This window comes from Diplotaxodon limnothrissa, linkage group LG18, assembly GCF_057381915.1.
Source record: "Diplotaxodon limnothrissa isolate DT_005_m linkage group LG18, D_limnothrissa_male_GT1.1, whole genome shotgun sequence".
NCBI lineage: Eukaryota > Metazoa > Chordata > Actinopteri > Cichliformes > Cichlidae > Diplotaxodon > Diplotaxodon limnothrissa.
Genome location: NC_140613.1, coordinates 20,685,850 through 20,700,723, shown reverse-complemented (window position 1 = coordinate 20,700,723; position 14,874 = coordinate 20,685,850). Strand labels below are relative to the sequence as shown.

The 14,874-nt window shown below is 39.7% G+C and overlaps 2 protein-coding genes across 16 annotated transcripts in view; both read right to left on the bottom strand.

Annotated features, from left to right (window-relative positions):
• Positions 1 to 4,784: 4,784 nt before the first annotated feature.
• On the bottom strand, positions 4,785 to 7,212 carry LOC146613502 (ras-related protein Rap-2b-like). The gene has a single exon (XM_085378881.1). It carries the CDS (start codon positions 6,893 to 6,895, stop codon positions 6,347 to 6,349), a length of 549 nt encoding a protein of 182 aa, XP_085235007.1. The 5' UTR covers positions 6,896 to 7,212; the 3' UTR covers positions 4,785 to 6,346.
• Positions 7,213 to 11,173: 3,961 nt separating this feature from the next.
• The window catches only part of mbnl1 (muscleblind-like splicing regulator 1), a 43,268-nt gene continuing 39,567 nt past the window's right edge, over positions 11,174 to 14,874 (bottom strand). For all 15 annotated transcript variants that reach the window (XM_085378006.1, XM_085378005.1, XM_085378004.1 and 12 more), the window contains one exon: positions 11,174 to 14,830. The gene's annotated coding sequence lies outside the window, so the exon portion shown is untranslated. The remainder of the gene's footprint in view (positions 14,831 to 14,874) is intronic.

Genomic DNA, 14,874 nt, shown 5'->3' with positions numbered 1-14,874 from the left:
AAAATTCTACACAAAATACCCCAAAACGACAACATGAGAAATGTTTTCTTGAATTCTTGCAAATTTATTAAAAATATAAAAACAAAAAAGAACATTTTCATAAGTATTTACAGCCTTTGCTCAATAATTTGTTTAAGCACTTTTGGCAGCAATTATACTGCCTCAAGTCTTTCTGAGTATGATGCTGCAAGCTGGGCACACCTATTATTGGGCAGCTTCTCCTTCTTTGCAGAACTATTCAAGCTCCATCAGGTTGGATGGACGATTTTTAGAGCTCTCCAGAGATGTTCAATAGCGTTTAAGTCTGGGATCTAATTGGTCCGCACAAGCACATACATAGAGTGCTCCTACAGCTATTCTTTTGTTTTGTTGTTGTTCTCCTGTTGGAAGATGAACCTTCGAGATCCAGAGAACTCTGGAGCAGGTTGTCATCAAAGATGTCTCTGTACATTGCTCCACTAATCTTTTGCTCTACCTTGACTAGTCTCTCAGTTCCTGCTCCTGAAAACCAAACAGCACATCGTGATGCTGCCAGCACCATGCATCGCTGCAGTTATGGTATTGGCCACGAGATGAGTAGTGCATGGCTTCTTCTAGATATGACTTTTGACTCTAGCTGCTTTCTGGCATTCAGGCTAAATAGCTCAGTCTTTGTTTCATCAGACCAGAGAATTTTGTTTCTCATGGTCATGCTGTAGAATGTTTTCTGTACTCTTCCCCAGATCTGTGCATCAATAAAATCCTGCCTCGGAGGTCTACAGACAATTCCTTGGAGTAGTTTGTGATCTGACATGCACTGTGAACTGCGGGCCCCTATATAAACAGGTGTGTGCCTTTCCAAATCATGTCCAATCAACTGAATTTGCCACAGATAGACTCCAGTCAAGTTGTAGACACATCTCACAAGTGATCATTGGAAACAGGATGCACCTCAGCTCAATTTTGAGTGTGAATAGTTATGTACATGTATACTTTTAATAAACTTGCAAGAAATGAAAGCAAACCTGTTTTTGGGGGTTTATGTGTAGAGTTTTGATGTGAAAAATGAATTTAATCAGTTTTGGAATAAGTCTGTAAAATGACAAAATGTAGAACAAGTGAAGAGCTGTGAATACTTCACAATCAATCCTAACATGCAAAAAAATTATCTAAATTAAAGTTCAGGACATAAAGATATAAAATTGTATTTTCTTTCATCTTTATGCTGAAATGTGAGAACTGTTGTCACTGTAAGCTATCCATAAAAACACTAAACAGAATACCATTGAAAAACAGGAGAAGACATGAAAGCAAACTAACTGGGCTCACTCTGAAAGTGTGTGTCTGTGTCTCATTTGTCACAGTGATTCAAGTTTATGTGATTCAGTGGTTTAACAATAATACAGACATTATAGCCCTTCATTCAGATACTGTGAGGTATTTGCAGTGTTTCCAGGAACGAGTGTTTGCAGTGGCTGGAAGGTGGTTTAATTGATCCAGCTGAGTGTTTCCAAACAGCTTACCGATAACCAACCACGATAACAGCAAATTGGTGTCATATGATCGTACCAACTTCTTCTCATATCAAATCACAGAAAGCACTGCACAATTCAGACACCCCAGTCACACAAGTGCAATGTTTCCACCCATGCCCCAGCCCTTTACTCTGCTTACTTCTCTATTTTGGTTTGGTTTGATAATGATGTAAAACATATTTCTTGGAACATTACAAAACTGAGGTCATGCCCTGTGTGTGCTTTGTGTGCACCTAGGGGGGAACAGAGTGTGACAATAAGCTACTATTTCTAAATAACAAAATGGAACTGATTGCCTTTTTCAGCATTTCATAGATCTGAGGTGAATCTGCACAGGAAGCAACAGTTCATCCACCCTTCCTGTCATTCTACATGCCAAAAAAAGCCCAACATATGTGTCAGCTCATAACCTTCAGCTGTAGAACTTGCAGGAGATAAAGTGAGCTTGCATGTACTACATTTATTTTACTTTGCCAGGCAGCTTGTGAAATTGAGGATGAAGAGTGTGCTTGTGCAACAGCAGTAAGAAATGGTGTCAGGGTTTAGGCAAACCTCCAGCTCTGGGTTGTACTTCAACAGCTGGAACAGTGTATTTGTTATTTTAGCTTTATATAATTTATACACAGTCAGATAAGCAAAAACAAATGTGATTTGACTGTGGCAACCTGTATTTGCAGCATTGTCAAGTTTCTGTTTCAGGCATTTATGCATAGTGGATTGTATAGTCCACCAGACTGATAAACCTGCCAGGTCATGTGACTAAATCCCTGCAGGTGTGTAACTAATCTGAGAATTATGGCAAGATGGGAAAACACCTCAGACTGATTCTCCCATTGTAACGCCACTAAAATCTGCCCCGTGTTAACTCGTTACTTCATCATCTGAGGTTTTACCATAACCATAAACCATAAATATTGTTATAACTGGGATTGGTGCACTTAGTTGTAAGGTTCTTTATACTGTAGCTTAAAGACCCTGCAATAATACAAGAAAACCCCAACAATAATATGACCCCCTATGAGCAAGCTGGGAAGGAAACACTACCTTTTAACAGGAAGAAGCCTCCAGCAGAACCAGGCTCAGGGAGGGGCAGCCATCTGCCATCCATACACACTGGTCTTTAATTTTGCACATTTACATAACATGTGGAACAATATGACCATGTTGGGCCTTTAAAATATTGGAGTTGTTCTGAGGAAAACTCTTCAACAGCTGTACATACGCTGCTTGTTTTATAAGTGCTTACAAACCAAGATGACTGTGACCCCTTGGATTCACTTAACATTGAGTACTTATTTTATACAGTGATTTCCAGCTGAAGAGTTAAACTCCAGCTTTTACATAAATAAAAGCGAGTAAAATGTCTGCTTCCATTAGATGTATAGAAGTATGAAGCTTTTACTTATATAATATATACTAATGAAGTCCCTCTAACAGGCCGTGAGGGGCTTTAGCTGGAGTATTTTACACATATGAAAGAAATAAGAGAGTTAAATATGTGTAAGAAAATCACTTAGTAGTGATGCAAGGTATTACACTAAATCAGTCTGACTCCTCACCTTGGACTGATTTTTGTGTTGTTCTTTTAATATAAAAAAGTGAATATAGAAAAACCTGATGAAATTATTATCAGATTGATCTTAGTTGCCATTTTTACAGTAAGTTCACATTCTTTTGTGTTCCTGTTCTGATTGGCTGAATTGAGTCATAACTCATTTTAAAGCAACATTTTTACAGTCATTATTAAAAAAAAAACATGAACCACTTATTTATAAATAATCACTGAGATGAACATGAACTGTTCATAAACTTCAGAAGAACTACAGGACTGCATTTTGTGAATTATAAGTAAATGCTTTAGTGGCCCAGATTCTGATGACAGAGGCAGCAACAGCGAACAGTAAGTATTTTTACAAAAGGGAACATTTTCTTTCAATAGAACCTGAATACTGCAGTCACATTCTCAAATTTGTTTTCCTAATTAGACCATGAAGCTTTGTGGTTTCTGGACACTTATTACAACAGCTCATTGGGCAGACTGAGAAAGACTTACCAAATGTCAGTCTTGAGCATGTATGGTTGATTTAGGTTGGATACTGACACAAAAAGTGCTCACTGTCTTCCAGAACAAAAGATCCACAATATTGATGTGCAGCCGACAAATCTGCAGCAACTGTGTGATGCTCTCATGTCAACATGGACCATCTCTGAGCAATGGTTCGAGAAGTTTTTTGCCATGGAGAATTAAAGCTGTTCTGAAAGTAAAAGAGGGCCCATCCTAATCCTTGTAAAGTGTACCTAATAAAATACATAATCACACATTGTATAAATACAAAGAAAGGTTACAGTTGTTTAACATGGAAAATAATAGTAGAAAAGCTTAAGAGGTGCAGCTAATGATTGTTTATACTGTAAATCAATATTTTATTGATATGTATAAAAATCCAAAAGCACTGAAAAATATGCTTGACAGATTCACTGACATCCTTAAATCACTTGCTTTGTGTGACCAACACAAAGCAACAAAACTGAAAGATATCCCCTTTGCACATCCCACTGAATCCCACGGTCACTGCGAGTTCCTTTTTAAATTGCTGTAAAATGTAAATAAAAGCACAATGCACTCATTTGCAAATCATTTAAACACTGTTATATGTGCAAATAGTACAAAGACAAGTTCTAAAATGTTGCACGTAATTATACGTATATATATGTATGTATGTATGTTTGTTTGTGTGTGTGTTAGTTAAGTGATAGAAACAACAAAAAACTGGAAAAGCTGTGCGTTGCTAAAAGACTCTGAGAATCTGGAAAAAAAAGAAACGTCTGCACGTGCGTCAGTGTTGGAAACAATTATTGAATGGCTGTTATTTTCAGGCCCGCAGGAGGCACTGCATTTTAATACAGAACATTCTGCAGCAGAAGCGACCGCGTGAGCTCAGAAACATGTTCTGAAATCCATCACCAGTGATTGTGGTAGGAGTATGGATGCCAAACCTGGCCTTCCTTTAGTCCAGACAAAACATCTGGCAGCATATAAAATAATATATGACAAAGTTGGCACTTAACTGCTTAATTCTCATATCAAGCAAGCACGATGAAACATTTTGTCTTCTCTGGTTGCCAAACACTTAAAAGTGTTAAAAAAGAAAAAGAAAAGAAAGAGGTGATGCAACACAGTCACAACTTTTTTGTAACCAGCTGGCATCAAATTCCAAGTGGAAAATTATTGCTTTATCCACATAAAATTCAAATTCTGTTTCACTTGTCTTTGCTTTACTTTTAATTTACTTTTTTTTTTAAATGATTAGCAAATCATAGCATCATGTTCTTATTTATTTTACAGCTCATCCTATACCCATTTCCGTGCACCACTACACAGTTCATATGTTATCAGTGATTTGTGATTATCAGTCGGTTGCTTATGGATTAATCAACTACCTGTTTCAGCCCTAAAGTTGTTTACAGTGAGAGTCAAATTGAAAACACCCCGAAAGTATAACGCATATACATATCCTCAGCACAGACGGGCACAGCACACAGCGTTACGTAAAATCTGTTTTGTATTACAAGTCTTCCAAACTGACAGCTGGATTGGCAGATTTGTCCAAAGAGAGAAATACAATTATGGTAAGTCAAAGAATGTCACATTTTAGAAAGGGAAAAAAACTAAACAAAACAGCTAGATAATACATACAGACATGGCTTCCATTCACTGAACCAGAATTGCAGTAGGTAAAGTTATTCTGTTGTTCTTCTTGGAGTAGTACCTCAAGAAACGGCCTGAATCTGACCCTTTGGACAGCAGGTCGAGGACAAGCGAAGCTTCCTTACAGTCAAGTAGGAAGAAGCGCCTCCCATTCTCAGCACAAGTGAAACTAGACTGTAAATTGAAAACTGCTAGAAAAGTTCTGATTGCCATCATGACTCACTGCAGAGGAAGTAGGGCTCATGAGTTGGCACAGTCACAGATTTCTTAGGAAGGCACTTGACACGGGGTCACGGCGTCCCCCATGCAGCGACAGCAATGCACTAAGGTCCTTGTTTGTGCACACTGGGGAGGGACACCGTCAGCTAAGTGCAAGTTCCACGATAAATCCATTTTCACCAAACCAGAGACAAGGGGGGGCGGGGAGAAAACAAATAAAAAATTGCTGGCAAAAGAACTCCACCACAGTCCACGGCTTCAGTATTAGCGGGTGGGTCTGTGCCTCTGGGATCACGCTTTACTGTCTGGAGAGATAACGGGACATTGATTCGAGCAACCTGTCCAAGGCTTGAGCGGTGACTGATAATTTAATCAGATTTGTATTTTTTATTTTTTTTTTTACACTTTCAGGCCTTCCAAAAGACCAAAAGACCCTAAAGGTAAACAATCCCATTTAAGCCTAGGGATTTGGTGTAGTAGCCCCAAAACACAAGAACAACCAGTCTCCAAGACAGAAGACCCTAGCCCAGAAGATATAAACAGTACAACTGAAAAGAAGAAAAAACACAAAAATAACCAGAAATCACGTGTCTCTTAGGTTTCACAATAAGACATCCCCACTGAGGCACATTTCCAGAGAAGTGTCATATACAAAGCTATAAAAAAATCCCCAAACATTCAAGTACTTTTTCATGTAAACACTTTTCCAGAATATGATACATATTTGATTGTTGTCGTGGATTTTGTGTGTGTGTCTGTGTGTGTTTGTGTGCAACAATAAGACAACAGTGTGAGGAGAGAGAATACTTTTGCAAAAACAAAACAAAAAAGAAAGCCTGCAGGACAACTTTGAAAGCTCAAACAGCCCGGATGCACAGTTTCTGTTTGTTTGTTTGTTTGTCTTTTAGAGCACGACACATGAACAGCACTTGTCTCCACCGCTGGGGACATTTGTATAGTTCATCTGTCTGACTATCTCTGCAAACAGTTCGTCGACTGATCCTTTATTTTTGGCTGAAGTTTCCATAAACGGGCAGTTCCACTCTTGGGCCAGAGCCTTGCCCTCCCCGGAAGACACCTCTCTCTCCCCCTCCAGGTCCACCTTGTTTCCCACCAGGATCATGGGTACCCTCTCGTACCTCTTTACTCGGATGATCTGGTCTCTCATGGGCTTGATGTCCTGAAAGCTCTGCTGGTTCACCAGGCTGTAGACCAGAATAAAGCCCTGGCCGTTCTTGATGTACAGGTCTCGCATGGAGGCGAACTGCTCGGTCCCCGCCGTGTCCAGGATCTCCAGCACAGACGGGGACGAGTCCACCTCGATCTCCTTCCTGTAGAAATCCTCTATGGTGGGGTCGTACTTTTCGATGAAGGAGCCCGTCACGAACTGGACCGTGAGCGCGGATTTGCCGACTCCGCCCGACCCCAAAACAACCACTTTGTACTCCCTCATGGCCGCGGAGAGGTATATGTATATATATTCTTAAAAAAGAAAAGGCAGACACCTCCTTTTCCGCGACGAAGCCTCCTCTCTCTGCCACCCGCTGGCCAGCCCCGATGTTTTCAAGCCGAGCAGGCTGAGAAGAGTGCCCTCTGGCTTGGATAGGATTCAAATCCCACGCCGGCAAATCGCCCTCTCGTGCGCTGTAAGGGCCGCGGAGCACGGATCCGGGGAGAATGGCCGCTCCTGGGCATCAGCGGGCTCAATTAAGACACATTTTTGATAGCGCTGTATTGTGCAACGGCGGCCGTGAAGCGTGATCGCTTCACTGCTCTTGCATGGCGTTTCCTGCCCACATCCTGAGCAGCGTCAAAAGCCGAGGCTTCAGTTCCGTTTTCTTAAAGGAGCCGACACCCTTCAGTCACAGCAATCAGATGACCAGACAGAACGATACTGCAGTCGTATGCACGTCTGTGGCCCGATCGGCGTGACCTCTGCCCTCATATTCATATTCGCGGTCACTGCTCGCAGCTGTAGACTCTGTAATTATGTGTCTGGTTTATCTGGATTATCCAGTTAGTCGGTAATCGGTGCGCATATGTCAGTGTGCGCCATGTGCGCCACATGGGCATAGATACATAGTTAACTGATCACAAAGGAAATCCAGTAGCTTGCAAAGCACAAAACCTGAAACATAACAGGGCAGCAGGGAAGTGACGGAGTCACATCACTCAGTGCTGGCCCAGGGTGTTTGCATTGTATGCTTTGTGTGTTAAGTGTAGGTATTGCAAAGGGTGTAATTATACACCAACAAGCAGTATGCACAATGCAAGAGTTGTAACCACTTTGCATAGTTTATAGGGAACGCTGGCACCGTAATCACACAAAATAAAATAAAAACGACTAAAATAAAATGTCAATGTGCATATGCATGGGGCTGCTAATGTGCTGCTAATCACAGTTATGCTGAAAAGTCAGTGTTTCTGTGTCCCCGCCCATTCTGTGATACACTGCAGAGCTGTGTGGCTCTTCTGTGCACTTCAAAATTCCCACATTTTCTTCCAGTTCTGTTTAAATAAATGCAAATGCAGGTGAATTATGTCATTTGTTGTTCCTCATCAGCTGCTATAACCTGAAAAGATCAAACCATCATGAGGATGTACGGTCATAGCAGGGGCGATTTTAGCCCATTTTGGGGGGGTGTTTCAGCACCCCCAAAATGAATCAAAGCACCCCCAAAGATTTCTTACCTTTCTGACAATATTTGCTGTTTGTGTGACACACTACTAAAAATATAAAAAGCAGACAGTACTTGGTTGAGACGTAACATTTTAACAACAAAAGTATAGATATCCCCCCCCCCTCTCCCAAAATGGTTTGTTCCAGCTCGGCTCTCCCCTGCTCTGGCTCTAGGGCTGCCAGAGGATGTTGGCTGAGACATAGCAGAGCGGAGGTTTAAGTGCCTGGCTTAAAACAGGACATATTAGCTGCATTTAACCTTCAGTTACTCTTTATATAGTTAGGTAGGAGTCACACCATGTTTCTTTTTAGCTGAAAAACATTACACCCAGGTAACCTAAACATGGTAAAAAAAAATGGCCTGCATTTGTATAGCGCTTCACTAGTCCCTAAGGACCCCAAAGCGCTTTACACTACATTCAGTCATTCACCCACACATTCACACACTGGCAATGGCAAGCTACATTGTAGCCACAGCTGCCCTGGGGCGCACTGACAGAGGCGAGGCTGCCGGACACTGGCGCCACCGGGCCCTCTGACCACCACCAGTAGGCAGACATGGAGTTAGTATCTTGCCCAAGGATATTTGGCATGCAGCCAGGAGGCAGCCTGGGATCGAACCACCTTCTGATTAGTGGCTGACCTGCTCTGCCACCTGAGCTATAGCCACCCCATGTGTTTTCCCCACGATATTTGCTACCCTACAATCCGTCCTGCTCTGACCGCCCTGTTGCTCCCATTGAAATTTATACAGCCTATTTAAAATCTAAAACTTAAAATTGTTTTAGCCTACTGTTGTTGCCACTGTCCTGTTTGAAATAGAATGAGAGAAGCTGCTTATTTTGTCATATGTGCCTATATTAAACCCAGGAGCCACATTCAGGTAAACGTGTAAGAACAAATGATCCGTCAATCAAGAATAATGTTGGATCAGTGTTTCAATATTTAGATATTTTATTAGATGTTCATGTGGTTTGGTTATTTGCCTTTTGGTTGAAAGTACATGGAGATAGGACTTTTTTATTAGTGATCTTAATAATATTTTTTTTCATATTAATGTAATTTTTTTTTTATCTAATTGAATATAATCTATTTGTGTATGATTGTAAGTCCAAAGAGGGAGAGAGGAAAGAGGGGAACATGAGGAGAAAGTACAAGGTCAGGAAGAACCAGGTAAGGAAACAGAGAGGGAACAGTGACAGGCACAACAGAAACTGTTAAACTGCTTGAGAGACTTGACCACCAAAAGTGATAGACAGATTTGCCAACCTCAAGGTGAGGCCACATAGGTTAAAATAAAAGAAAAATAAATCTGCAGAACCATAGTAGTATCTGCAGTAAAGATCTTTTCATACATTGTATACATTGTACCATAGGAAAAGTTGCCTCCATTATTATAATTTTTTTTATCAATATTTTGTACATTTGTACATTTCAAGGACTCTATTTTTGGAGTGTATTTTTATATATCTGTATTGTATTATACATACACATTAAAAGTGAACCTCTGTCCAAAAAATGCACTCAGTTTACTTCTCATTTACTATGAGCATAATTTTCCCCCAGTAATTAAGGTTAGGATATGTATTTTTTTTAAAATTGCAATCCATTCTTCATTTGCAGCATTTAAATAACCTTGATCAGATTTGATGGTTTTGTTACAGACTTTTAAAAAGTGTTTTGCTTTTCTTTTACAAATGTGGGGATTCAATTGTGTTAAAATGTACAAAACAGTGATGTCATGTTTTGTGACGAGGACCCAGGCACAGAGAGACTTGATGAATTTAAGAATCTTATGATTTAATAAAGAAATTTGCAGACTTGCACAGAGATGGTAAAATTATGATGACTGATAACGGAAACGAAGACAACGGAGGACGAGGACAGGGAGGAACAGGGGTTTAAATGCACCAAGGAGACAGTCAGAGAGAACTCAGGACAACTGGAGACATTTAAGGATGCAGGGACTGACAGAGACAGGGAAGAAGTCTCATCGTGACGAGTAAAGTTTATCTTGCCTGGCTGGGCAGTGCTCAGCACCCCCAAAGCTCTGATCCTAGAATCGCCCCTGGGTCATAGGAAGTACAAATCATACAACACTGTTTTTAAAGCCTAAATCAACATAAATAAGACACATATGTTCAGATAGAAACCCTTAGACTGTCCACAGTTACATAAAACACCCATCTCGCTCTCTGTTGGGTAACTTATGTAATGTGAAACTGTTTTGGGCTCCTGTTGATACCAATTCCTCCTGCTGTCTGCTTCTGAGTAAACAATGACCACAAGTTAGACCCTTGGACAAATTCAGGGAATACTGACTTACATGCTGGCTACAGTAGTGCAGGTCTTAGTGGGGTTTCCTGGATAATTTGCACAGAAACCAAAAAACTGATAACTCTTATGCACCAATAAGGTGTCTGTGAGCCCAGAGTTGGAACCTCTGACCGCATCAGTGGCTGAGGGGCTACTACAAGTCCACCATTGATAGATAGATGGAGCTCATGGAACCTATCCACATCCAACTTCCCCCATTTGCTTTTAAACCTGTCCAAATACAGGCTACTTCTTGAAAGTCAAGAGGAAGCAGGAAAGCTGTGCACCAGCTCTGTGTTAGCTGCAAGGTATCTGACATGTGGAACACAGCAGGGCTAACTATGGTGAGATTTAAATTATAAAGTGTGCAAACATCTTCCTGTTAGGTGCTCGGGAACTACATGCACTAGGAAGCACAGGTCTTTATGTGAGATTATATAGGTGTCATTCAAAAGCACCACTATCATTTCTGACCCAGATAATACACGCGATCTCATGAAAATCGCCTTGAGCATAATTAATGCAACCTTCAACATGTCATATATTGCTCTCCACGGAGCTGCTCCAGAATTGTTATCTTGATTGCCTGAACCCTTGAGAAGAAGACAGCTGTAATGACTATAAGCTGTCCTCTTCACCTAAGAAATCCCTGCTAAAAGTGAAATCAGATGATGAGTTGATTTGATTTTGCATCACTTGAAATTTCCACCTTTGTGGCATTCGCTCACATCGATGCAGAGAACCACACAGAGGGTTGCGTGAGCAAATCAAATATTGTTTTATTCAGATTTTTTTTTTCATCCATACAGCAAGAGTCAATTAACAATAAAATGTGCATAAACAAATATGAAGACAGAATAGTACATTATTGTGTGGCAACTGTTAGCAAATACATAACTGGGTGGGTGCACTTACAAGTAAAAAGCAGTCAAAGCGTACATGTGCGCCCAGCAGGGAAGCGAGACCTCGGTTGCAGCCTGAAGACTGAACGTGTGGTTTGGAGAAAATGGTGCTTTGGTTCTGTAGCAACTATACAAAGCAGCCTCGAGTCAGAAACACATCTGATGTTGTCTGGCGACTGTTACATTCATTTTTTTAAAGACTAAATTTGCCAAATAAGCATTTGGTGTGATGAGCCTTCACCTGCTGAGTGCACAGCTATAAGAGCAGGAACAACTGCCCCGTGAGTCAGCGTGGACTGTAATTATACGGCTATGAGAATGTATCCGGGGGGTGGATGAGTGCTAATGTTTTCTCATTCTTTAAATAACAAGTTTGCTTGGACAATATTTTATTTTAATCACACAAGAGTAAGATGACTTGTTCTAAAGTATCACTTCTTCCCACTGTGGATGTTATCTACTGCATGGATAATTTGAAAAACAAAGAACAAATGTTGTGTATTCTGTAGTCTGAAGGTGTTATCTTATTACCTTACATATCTATCTTTTGTTTACGTGTTTGTACTTTTACATGCAGTCAAATCAAACTATAATAGAATACACATTTTTGACAGGTTCATGTATCAGCTGTACCATGGGAGCAGCAATACTGCGTGACCAAGTCCAACACATGGTATATGAATGTTACTGGATATGTCATCCTACAAGAGGGGTGGAGTTAGCATGATATGGGGATATCTACTCCCCTACAACATTCCCTGGCAATACTAGCCACTTATAAAATAAGACAAAAAGCGCATAGCTTTCTCTGAATGCATTGGCCAAGAAACTAGTGCCCTTCTTTGCAAGCATTTTTTTTTTCTTTTAGCTGGTCTTCTAATTTAAGAATTTAAATTAATCTAACAAAATTCCTTATAATTATAGATCTTTTTTTATTCAAAATAATATCTCAATATGATACACATTTTTTTCTCTGTTCATTTGACTATATACAGAAGTGCAAAAAGACAACCTTCGTCCCTTAGGTTCGAACTCATAATCTGCAGCATTTCTGATTCCTCGGGAAAACAGACGCCTCTGCTTCCTCGCTCCTAATCTCGCTATCTATCGAACATCCGAACACCCGTCAAATCTCAATGCTCGTTTTGGCCTGACATTCAGGGCAAACTTAAGAAATATTCAAACAAAAACAAAATTACATATCTCTTTGAAATGGATACAGTAGAAAATAATTTTTACTCTAAAACATGGACAGTCTGAATTTCAGTACAATATAGTATTTTCAAACATGATCTCGACATGTTACAAGGAAAAATTTAAGTTGGTTAAAATAGTTTTTGTGTGTGTGTGTGTGTGTGTTTGTGTTTGATTTTTTTGTTTTTTTTTTCTTGTTAAACTCAGAGACCGCTGCCGTGCAGCAAATCAATTGATCTCGTTCCTCGTATCAAAAAGTCTTCTCATCAACAACAACAACAAAAAATTAACTGACAATGTAACACAACTGAAAAAGACATCCAGCTATATGAATGAAGTGAATATTTAAAACTAACACATTATCATTTATATGGTTTGAAAAAAAGTTATGAATGTCATTCTACCTCAACATCTACAACGGCTATATCAATGTTGTCAAGTAATATATAGTAAGGCAAAAACAAAACAACAAAAAAAAAGAAAAATAATCTAAAACTACATACATCAAATAGATTCAAATTCTTAAGTAGTACATAACACATAAGTTCAATGAAATTTAAGAGAGTAATTGTTATTGTTACAGAGCGAGAGAGAGAAAAAAAAGATCATAAGCGGCATGTGAGAGAACTATAAAACATCATTGGTGTTCTTTACCTGCACGGTGATTGAGAGTACATTTGATTGGGCGAGGACCCATTAACTGTAATCTAAGGCTTTGTTAGGTACATTACAATCGGTAAAGACACGCTGCTGTGAAAAACATAAATCAAGACACATGAATGAAAGATGATAAACCTTTTTCCTTAATTGTTTCAGCCTCTGCAGAGATGTCTCTGTATTCACCCACAGTGGATAAGTTTGAGAGAAAAAAAACAAACTGTGCTTTGGTTTCCATAGTCAGATCTATGCGTGGATGAAAACCTTTGTGTTTTTGCATGAGATACAAGGCAAACGTTTGAACGTGTTGTACTTCCTCAGAAAATCAAAAATGAAAGTTCACTTGGGATGGGATGTGAAATTAAAATATGGCGACTGGACAAATAATCGTTCAAGTGCACATGTGACCTACTAGACCTTTGGGCTTGTTGTTTAAAGTTCGCATCCACACATGGCTCAACAGTGCTTCTTGGGAGACACAGTTTAAGAGCTGCTCCTCTTTACAAGAGGGGGAAACATGGTAACGCAATGTCAATTGAAGCTACACCCTCTACTTTGCCAGGCTTTAGAGTCAATGGACTTGTCCAGCGACTTAATTCCAAGAAGGAAAAACAACACTAGTCTATGAAAAAGAGTTATGACAAACTTTAGAAAAACCCTCCATTACTGATTCTAAACAAACAAAAAGGAACAAAAAAAACATCAAATACCAAACAAATTGATTTGGCAAGAAACCCACTTCTAAAACTGATTAATTTGAGAAAAGAAAAAGTTAAAAAACACTCACAATGGAGATTTTTAAAAACAAAACAATACAAAAAAAGGAAAAAAAAAGAGCCATACAAAACTTTTACCTTCGGTAAACAAATAACACTGCTGAGATAACACTCTGGTTTTAGCTGTATGGCCTTTATAGCACATAACGAGGTGAGAAAAGCTAGCCTGGCTGTGCTTTCAAGGTACACAGGTATGTTGGTTTACCCAGAACATTCATATGTCCAAGACCCTCATGTCAACATCTAGTTTCACTAGTAGCTGTAAAAACACAATACTGTACATGCCTAATTCATTTGGCGAATAAAATCCTGTTAAAATCATTGTGCCTTTCAGATTTCAATTCAAATTCAAGGTGCATGTTTGCATTACTCTTGTAAACGCTGAAATATGGCTATCAATTAAAAAAAATGAAAAATAATAATAATAATAAAGCAGAACAAATAAAAAAGGAAAGGAAATCTTGGTCTACTATTGTACCAGCACTTGATGTCGTCTCATGTAACAACGCTCTTGACCTTCTGTGCATGCGGTAATAATAATAATAACTAGAAGAAACTGAGTGCTATGATTCAATCCGACACAGAGGTATCATGTGAACGTTTCCCCCGCCGAGGGGGGGAGAGAGACACGCCGACCCTGGCAACAAGATATGCTCTTCTCTCAGCTGGATGTTGAATTTGACAGCAAATTCTTCTTGACATTGATATGTGGGAAGATGGCACAGATCATGTGTTGTACCCTTGATGTTTTCACGTGTGATGAGACCCTCCTTGTCCCACTGCTTGACATTCTGAAGGTTATGTACATGAAGGCTGAACTCTTTTTTTTTGGCTTGGACGGTGCCAGCACACATTCATTTGATCTGCAAGAGACGGTGGATTTAGCTTAAATCAAACTGATGGTAAA